This window comes from Epinephelus fuscoguttatus, linkage group LG22 (assembly GCF_011397635.1).
Source record: "Epinephelus fuscoguttatus linkage group LG22, E.fuscoguttatus.final_Chr_v1".
NCBI lineage: Eukaryota > Metazoa > Chordata > Actinopteri > Perciformes > Serranidae > Epinephelus > Epinephelus fuscoguttatus.
This window is the reverse complement of record NC_064773.1, coordinates 27145116-27154965: the sequence shown is the minus strand read 5'-3', so window position 1 is coordinate 27154965 and position 9850 is coordinate 27145116. Positions and strand designations below refer to the sequence as shown.

Below are 9850 nucleotides of genomic sequence, written 5' to 3'. Positions count from 1 at the left end.
TGAATGTATTTATTACTTTATTTACCTACACACACCATCACAAATCAGCCACACTTTGAGTTTTTGACTAATGAGGCACTGTCCTGGAATTAGCAATCAGTAGAGCAGCATTTATCTAATCACACTAGTATAATTTAATTGATCGGAACCTTTGACTTTGACCCAAACCCCAAGCAAAGGAAGAACACTGCTGTGTTCGGCACACAGACTACAATGGCTGCTAACAGATATGATGAGGAGGTGATAAAAACACAATCGCAGATAATTCATCTTGTACAGTGGTAGGATGAGTGTTGATATAGACGCAGTATGTATGGATTCGTATATGGGTTGAACTGATCATGAGTATAACATCATTTAGAACGTCACAAGGAACAACAGTACAGTCTGTCCACAGTGATATTACGTGTAATATCCAGGTGAAATCCAACTGACTGTTTTGTCATTTTGATTTCCTTTGTTATCCAACATCTCAGACCAGCTGGACCAATAGAGGGAAGCTCAAGTCACTTTCAAAAAGAGCTGTTAACATGGATGATTTCTTCTTTTATCTCTGTAGAAATAAATAAAGGTGAAGTTCAGGTCCACAATAAAGTTAGGAAACTCCTCTCCAAGTCCCGCTCCTCTTGCCCTGGTCTGAGTAAGGCTGAAAGTCAGTCTGCAGATTCGGACAGGCTGCAGTCCAGTGGTTAAGAAGGTTGCTTGGGGCCTTCGGCAGGTGTGAAGCCCTCTGTCTCCATCTTCGCTTTGTATTTCAAGAAGTCTCTCCTCTTGGTGAAATATTTCACCTGTCAGGGAAAATGCAAAAGATAAGCACTCGGCAGTATAGCTTTTCATCACCTAAGCAAAGTGCGCTTTCTTGAATGATGAGAGTTGAGGACCATTCCAATTTCTTAAGTAATACCTTCAAAGATTGTTTATTAACTTATATTGTGATTCTGAAACACTGCTTACAGTTCATCCTTTCTATCATCAGACCACAGACCTCACTGATCACAAAGCTATAAAAGAAAGGATCATTTACCCACTGAGCAGGGCAATTTGCCTCAAACTCGCCCTGGAACATCTGGCAAGGAGCAGCTTGATCATTGCTGTCATCCAGACATTTCCACAGCTTGTCCCTGGCGTCCCAGCAGGCCTTTCTTTCTGCTGAGTTTGGAGCTGCCATCACTGCTTGACCCTGGGAGAGATGTATGAAAAGTAAGATGAGTAAGTTAACAGGAACTAATGTGGCTCCTGCTGTGTGTAGGATAAACTGTTGACATATATTATGAACAACTAGGCACCTACAAAAATTAATTTCTCAATATAGTCCATCAATAGCTGTAATACTTAAACTTTATGCAGTGTGTTCACTGGTTCTCGTCATGTAATGTCCCTCACTACTTTATTTATGTTTACGCTGTCAATTTACATCCATACATCAGCCTCAAAACACCAAATATCTTATATCGATCGACATGACACCACTGCACCATGTTAACTTTGATATTAGGCTACAAATAATCAAATTTCATTCGCTCAAAAGTATCACTAAGCTAATACAAAGGTAAGCTGAGACCGCTCATATAAACTCACCACTCACTGAAATAACCGCTAAAGCCTCCAAGATTATCTCTTTGTTCCAACCACCGCTGCTGTTTGCTTCTGTCACTCCATAAAAGCCCGAAAAACAGAATAATATAGCTCCTAAAAGACAAACACGGGACTTATTTAACGTGTTCAGGTGTTACTGAGTAAAGTGAAGGACGCGCTGAGCAGCACTTCCTCGTCGCCTCGTGATGACGTCAGGACGTGTTTAACAAATTACACCAGGTGATGGCGCAGTTCGTTAAGAAATTCAAACTTAGGTGACACGTTTGAAAGTTTTTAACACTATTTGTGGATATACTAAGCTGAATAATTTAAGGTAAATAAACTAGTATTTCTCCAGTCGACGTCTTTCAAAATAATGTGGCGTTTTATGTCATGTGTGTGGCGTATACGAGACTCCACAGGCTGCCGTGATAAAAGGATGCAACAGGTGAGAGGGAGCGATTGATTAGCTAATGTAGCATCCTTTTGTACCCTAGCTAATAGGTTTGTTGTGTGTCTCATTCACTATATTTCATCAATGCAACAGTATTCAGCGTTTTACAGTGCCAATGTAGTTAAATGTTGTCTTTGCAGAAGTAACGTTGTTGGTATACTAACTTACAAAATGTCCAAAAATGTTCCATAAAGGGTCACAGTGATGTAAACCAGTAGTCTGAATGTGGCAAACAATTAGGTTTTGTTGTTGTAATTATTAGTTACATAGCTTGGTGTAGAAGTAAAACGTTTTTTTCCTGACCGTCTTTATTCTTTACAAATTAGCCTAATTTACATAAACAGATGCATGGACAACAGAAAATAAATCACAAAATAGAATTACATAAACTAACAAAGAAGCCAAAAGAATAACACATTTACATTCTATAATGCCTGAGTTTTTCTTACATGCAACATATTATCATCATTTAATAACCTGAAGGTGTTAATGGCTATTTTGTTCTCAACATTTTTGAATTTTTAAAAAAAGAAAGATAACATATTGTCATGAGGCAGTATTTGCAAAAAATAAATAAACAAAAACCTATCCCATTTATTATTCACCCTTTGTGCACTGACAAGGTTATGGATGAACTGGCTGTATAATAGATGACTGACAATTCTTACCTTCACTCAAACTTTCTTATGCCAGACTGTGTGGTGTGTGACTGTGGTGACTATCACATGTATCCAGCCTGAACAAATTTGGATTGAAGATATGTGCCGTCATTGAAACGGTGTGTTGCGTGCATGCTAATGATTACAGTTAAGCCAGGGACAAGGATACTCAGGAAACATAGTCTTATTGGTTGCTACAAACCTTAGTGGTTGGAACCAAAGTGCCAAAAAAAATTCTAGCTAAATAACATTAAATTAAAGCAAAAGGATGAAAATGGAGAAGGTTGCTATAACAAAGCCTACTTCTGTTCAATTCAACAAGAAGTGAATAAAAATTACTAGCTATTTTGTCAACGTGGAATCCCTGGCCTCTGACAGTTAAATTTACCTCTAGCAATGACGATCCTGATGTTCCATGGTTTGATTAAATTTTCACCACAGTCCTCAGAACTGAGCTAGTGGCTTTTTTGCTGTATAACTGACCTTAAGTAACCCATATGTGCTGGAATATTATGCCAGCATGGTAGAGTGGATGTCCTATTGTCAAAATGAGAGAAATAAATAAATTTAGAATTAAACTGTAATGGAAATAAATGCATGGTCTAAGTGTTAATTAACATCTTGTTTGTTCTTAATTAAAACTAATTTTGCACTGTCTTTCCCCAAGTATTTGCAATAGCATTAACTAGATGCCGAAAGTTAGATGTGTGGTTGTTTGTGAGTGCATTCCTAATCCATTCAAATCAAGTTGGAAAAACTTTTCGAATGTTTGTTCCTTCCCTGGGAGCCTCTTTTCCTCCACAGCACAACAAGTGCTTGTCACTGAGCTACGTGAATGAACAATAAAGATTGTGTATGTGTGTGTATAGCCTGGCAGTGAGTTAAGGCGGAATGAAAATGTGTGTTGTTGATTAACTCCCTCTCTCTTTTTCTCCCTCCCTCAGCCACAGAGACGGAGAATAGCCCCGCTGGTTGCCATGGCTCCCAGCAGCAATCCATCTCAGTTCGTGTGCTTGCGCGGACTAAAGGGAATAAAAAAAAAACAAAAAAAACCCAAGTACTCTGATGCAGGGGTGAGGAGCTCGCCCTCTTCTTAGGAAAGTAAGTGTTTGTCGCCCTGTGCGTGTGTGCGACTTGAGTGTGTCTCTAGCTGCTTTAGAGATAGAACTTCATTCACTATTCATATCACACACCATTTACTGACCTCGCTTCAAGTTTGTTTCCTCCACTGTCAATGAGTGTTTTTGTTTTAGTCTGCTTTAGTATAGAGAGTTAAGACCAAAGTTCCTGTCCAAAAACATGCTTTTAAAATGTGTCCCTGTTCATGAGAGTCTAAACAGTGCCTGCAAAGGAGCATACAGAATGTAGAAGTTACCGCTGTGACGTCTGCATCTTCAGAGCATCAAAATTTAATACTTGTAGCGTTGATCAAAGACCAGATAGAAAAGAAAAGTTGTGTTTTCCAACAAACATGTATCAGTTTTGAAGTGGCTGAAATTGTTACCAGACTATATTTTCTGTTGATGGGCACAGAGGACACATTTCGAGCTTTAAATAGAACATACTGCGTAAAAGAACACCCACTTCCCAGCTATTTTGTACTTTTATCTACAGGATGCACATCATACTAGTGTTAGATGCTTTCTAAGTATCCAAAAAAGTAGACGCTTTCACGTAACATGAGTCGTGTATTTGGCATGAGGTCAATGCTGTGGAGTGGTCAAAACATCTTCTGGTAGATGTGCGTATGAGAGAAGGAGGCGCTTGTCATATAGCTTCTGTAGCTGCTGTGCAAATGTAGCTCAGCTTAAAGAAAATGTTTGAAGTCGCCTTATAAATCTCTGAGTAATGAAGTATGGGTGTCCACCCCACTTCTGTCATATGTGACACACAAATTTGCATTCTCATTTCAGTTACCCATGTGATCATACCACATACAGTAACTCATACTGTATTTAATCAATCATATTACACAGCACTGTGTGCACTTTTAATCAGCAGGTGATCTCTGACAGAAACACCAAGACAAACAACGATGACTGAGACTATAAAGAAACACAGACTTTAAGGATGCTGTCATTGTGTTTATGTAAGGTACAGTCGGATGCCTGAAAGCAGAGTTAAACGGCATGCAGTTTAATGTGCTATTTAAGAAGACATCAACATGGAAATCACACTTCATCCTGGTCAACTTTCAATATCTCTAACTAGCCACTCCAGCTTTAACATGACTGGAGTGTTTGTGGAGTGCAAAAGCACGTATTCATCCTCACAGAAGCTGTTTCAACTATTTCAAATGCTGTCCTTTTGTGCCTTATAATGCCTTGTTTTGAATGTTAAGTGTAGCACCGATGGCCCCACAGAAACAGAATGTAAGGATGTAATGTTAATACCTGAAGTGATCATTCAGTGACCCTTGACCTCGAAATGGCATCTCTTCTCTTCTAGCCGTGATTTTCAGAGGTATCAGCAAAGACGGATTAGCATTTGACACATTCAGAAAAACTTAAAGGATATTATGAGTGGTGTGAAATGTTCAAAGAGGAAATATATGCCTTATAAAATGACTCAGTCTGTTGGGTATTGCAGGCTCTCCTCACCACATAGCTGTCACAGGTTGCTGGCTTTAGATGCTGTGTGAGAGAGAAGCACTCATAAGACTCTGACAGCTGTTGAAGTTATTTTCCCATTCTGTTTGATACTCTTATTTTCTGAGGGGGTTTTGAGCAAACTAGTGAGGCGGCTGATCCACAGTGCCATTTTGAGACTATTAAAAGCACTAAAGCATTTCCTCTTCCTGCTTCTATTTACAATATTGTCTACAGCAGCAATCTGAGGTAGCAATTAGATTGCAGCAGTGTGATGTATTATGAGGTCACAGACATCATGACTAATATTTCTAATGGAAAAACACAGATGTATTGGTGACAAAAATAGTGTTAATTTTGAGGTGAGTGCCTCAGGTATGAGTACCTGTCCCATTATGACTATCACAGCCTGGAGCCAGGGCTTATCTCCGTACCTGCTGTGTCTAAAAAGTAATAAAAACACCATTAATGGATCAGCTGGCCTCTTCATAGAATTAATTGCTCATCTGAATTCAAAGACCTCAAAAGCAACCTGCCACCCCAGTGTAACATACTTCATGGTTAAAAGAGGATTTGCAGTGGTCATGAGTCAGTTGTCACCCGTCAGTCAGTGTCAGCTCAGACAGGATGTCAAAAGAAGGGTGACAGTACTTGACACAAGACATTAAGGTATACTGCAAAGCCGGGTGCCGTATACAGTAGTTGCAAGGGGTTGCCAGACATAGCCTGAATCCCTAGAGGAAGGCAAGGTATATTTATCGATTGTCACTACAGTTTCACTAAGGTGTTACTACACAAAAGACATGTTAGTAAAAATAAGTGATCTTTTGTGTTTCCATGGTTATCCAGTCAGTCTGTTTAATTGCCTTCATCTGTTTCTTGTATTACGAATTAAACACCTCAGTTTCCCAGCTGTGTTGACCTCATTTTAACTGCAGTCCTTATTGTTCTTCATGGTCGCTGCAGGTTTTGGTCTCCAGCTGCTTTCTGACCGTTATACCCCTCTCTCCTCTGGTAGGTAGTGTGAATGTACAAACAAAACTACATTAAGTTTATGCTGATTTATATGTGATCTAGAGCTTTAGTTTGTTTGGATCAAGTGTAACTTTGTATGGTTAAAATGGCAAACAGTCTCAGGCAGTTAGGGTATTATGGTATACTGGGGTATGCAGAAATCATGAAGGTATGACTATCAATACTATACAAAAAAATGCAGGTGCTTTACTTTCTATTGAACTGATACAGAGATGCTGCATGCTGTTGGTTAGCTTGTGGTGCTCTGTTGTGTGTCGGCGTTATGTGCAATACCTGAGTGGCTGATGTACAATACTGTTATCTGCAGTATGTTTTTTTTGGTGTATGTTTTTCATTTCTTCTATTATTGTAAGGCAGCAATACTCCTGAGACTAACACAAATTTCCCTATGAGGACAATAAAATATATTGTATTGTATCATATCGTACCGCATCATATCGTATTGTAACGTATCGAATGCTGTATTGCGGCGATGTAGTGGATAGCATGTGCCACCAGAGGTCATTCTATACAGGCAGCTGAACTAAGAAAGATGCGACTGTGAGCAGAGGGAATGACGTTACAGGAGTAGTAAAACGAAAAATGTCTCTGCCATTGTTTGGGAGTATTACCACGTAACTTTATACTAAGATGACTTGTTCCAACTAGAGAAGCAGTTTATTAGCCACATCATTTTATTCAGTGTCATTTCCGTTCAGCCCAATGATATGTCTGTAGCCACTGCAGGACCAAGTATCATCAGGTCGCCCAGTAAGAAAGGCGTTCATTTCCCATCTATTCATCATTCTATGGGACATAACTGTTAAAGCCCAGCAGAACTGTTGCTAATTGCAGATTAGAGACACAGCATTGTAGGCTTGACAGTAACATACATATTATGACTTCTATCACCAGTGAGTGACAGCTGTTTTCCAAAGCATACCCAATTCTTGATAGATTTCCTAATTTTCTTGTCAGTAGTAATCAATAGTATTTTCCTCACCTTTATTGTTTTCAGTACAATACAATTTAGCTCAAGGTAACCAATGGCTGCCTAGGAAAGAGAATATCCATAAAAACTGATGTGCTTTGCCAACAGCGTATAAGATTTGTAATTAAATGGGCTAAAACATACAAAACCACATTAAGCATCTTTTTGAATACACTGGTTGATCCATCTATGTGTCTCTCTACTTTACTTTACCTCCCAGTGACTCATAGAAACATTTATATAAACTCTTTCATCTGATTCATTGGAGTAATGTTAATGAGATGATAATGTGCGTATGTAGAACATGATCGACACGTCTACATTTCTGCTCTGTCCTTTCATTTACCACTGTGTGCTAGACACAGTTATATTGTATGTTGTATAATCGGGTGTAAATATATGCAGTGCATAAATAAATGCAAGATGGCATCTTTTCCCAAGAGACAATTAAGAACTTGAAAGAAGAGTGAAAATGAAAAATTGCACGGGCATGATGCCAGTAATATAGATAAATCGTGTTCCATAAGGGAATAATGTAAAATGTCTTAATAGGAGAGAATTCACATTCCTCACATGATAAGTAGAGAGTGTGAGATGAGTCATATGACTTTAAGATGTGTAGTGGAACCTGCCAGGAAGGTAAATGTCAGATTGCAGTCAGACACATGTAGTCTAGCCAAAACGCACACTTAAAGATCCATACTGTTGTTCTCTTTGCAGGCTTTGCAGGCAGGTAGCTCTTAGTGTTTTCTCTAGTTACTTGATGCAAATGCTCTGATTTCTTGTTTCTTTCTTGCTTTGTATCCAGTGGATCTACAAAAATAAAAGTTTATTGATTTCTAAATAGAGCAGATTCTCCCTAGGGGGACATTTTCTTTCAACACTGGCTCATAGGTCAACCTGCATGTTAATTAATTAGAACGCTGTCACCGAAATCAAGATAGTGCTTACAGTAAATCTCTGGCTACAGTGTTGTTTTATTGATATTTAAAAATAAGTCAGATAATAAGAGGCTCCACCACTTAATACTGGACAGAGAACCAGTAAAACTTGTTATCAGTTACACAGAACAGTGTTTGGAGCAATTCCACATCTGCATGCACACAAATGCACATAGACATCAATTAACAGCACTATTCACCTAAACACCAAACAAGTGCACTACTAACAAGCCACACACACAGTGCATGTTGCTCCATAGCAGGCATCGACCACTGATGGCATCTCTCCCACACACACTCGCACACATCGACCAGTATCTGTCAGCCCAGTGGTGTCCAGGATGCTGACCTCCAGTCGCCACTGCTGGAAGTCAATATCACTGTCAACTCAGAAACGACATTCAGTGTCATGGCAACAGGGGCTCAGGCACACACACGTGCGCACAGGCAAAACATGAGGTGGATATAGCGATTAAGAGAGGAACCCAAGGTCATCAAATAGAGACGACCTTGGGTTGGTAGTGGACTGAGCCACCAACCCAGTTGGAGTGTTGGTGACTTCTTCAATCAAACTTTTAGAGAAAGTGCATATTTTATGTTTCCCAGAGGAGTAACCTGACCTACAACATAGGACTGATACTAATACTATACAATTAGGATAGAAAGCCTACAACTGTAAGTTTGAACTCACCATGATCCTTTGCTTTGTCAAACTCATGATGTGCATCTTATCCGAAAGCTTCATGAAAATCTGATCAGTGCAGAGTAGAGCCACATACTTGGCAGAGGATGACCAAAATGAACTCCTGTTGAGTTGTTGACCTTGTTCACTCGTGGTGTAAATGCACAGAAAGAGAGAGGAAAGTGGGAGCAAACACATAATCCATAATCCATAGCTGCCTGTGTACAGAGAAAACCGAATCAGCTTTTCACAGCAGCAGGTTTGGAAAAAACTCGGGATATTTTGCAGGAGGCGACAGCACGCTGTGATCATTCACCACACAGCTTGTGTCTTCACACCTGTCAGAGCAGAGAGTAACTCTGTGTGTGTGAACATGTGTGTTTTGTTGAGAGGATGTTGCTTTAGCTTTACTTCTCTTTACTCTCACATTGTATCATTCAGCTTTGGCTAAAAAAAAAGCTGTGTCCATGAAAGTGTGTTGTGTTGTGTGTGTGTTTGTTTGTTATATAAGACTCAATAAGTGTTTTTTTTTCCAGTAGTATTCTTTTTTTGTTTTTGCTCTGTTCTCTATTTTAGTCTGTAATTACACAGACTGATGCTACGATCAACATGTTGTTATTCCACAAGCCAATCTCCTATTCTCCCACGAACGTGCCTGCGCGCGCGCACACACACACACACACACACACACACAGAGGCTTATGTCCCGGAAGCACGGAGGCAGAGAGGATATTGTAACAAGCATCCGAAAAAATGTTGGTCCAACAAGTGAGACAAGGCTCCCGCCTGAATTAAAGAGGATTATCTCTCTTAATTTATGCTAATTAATGCACACAAAGCAATGAGCGCAGCATGTTATTGTGTGACTGAAGCCAGTCTCACTCTCACAAGCTCCCACAACTGTGTTTTATTGCACCATTGAAGCCTGTTGCTTGTGGAGCTACAC

At 39.6% G+C, this 9850-nt stretch overlaps 1 protein-coding gene across 2 annotated transcripts; it reads right to left on the bottom strand.

The window, feature by feature from the left end:
- Nucleotides 1-1765, bottom strand: LOC125882801 (cytochrome c oxidase assembly factor 6 homolog). Of its 2 annotated transcripts, none has more exons than XM_049566666.1 (3): nt 1579-1765; nt 1025-1180; nt 1-788 (listed from the first exon to the last, which is right to left on the bottom strand). In XM_049566666.1, exons 2-3 carry the CDS (start codon nt 1166-1168, stop codon nt 690-692), a joined length of 243 nt encoding a protein of 80 aa, XP_049422623.1. In that variant the 5' UTR covers nt 1169-1180; nt 1579-1765; the 3' UTR covers nt 1-689. The 2 variants fall into 2 exon arrangements, with proteins under 2 accessions (XP_049422623.1, XP_049422624.1); XM_049566667.1 differs by having other exon boundaries at nt 1586-1765.
- Nucleotides 1766-9850: the final 8085 nt, after the last annotated feature.

Coding starts and splice junctions, on each gene's coding strand:
- LOC125882801 (XM_049566666.1), bottom strand. CDS start 1,168: ATGGCAGCTCCAAACTCAGCAGAAAGAAAGGCCTGCTGGGACGCCAGG. Junction 789..1,024: donor CAAATTGCCCTGCTCAGTGG/GTAAATGATCCT, acceptor TTTCCCTGACAG/GTGAAATATTTCACCAAGAG.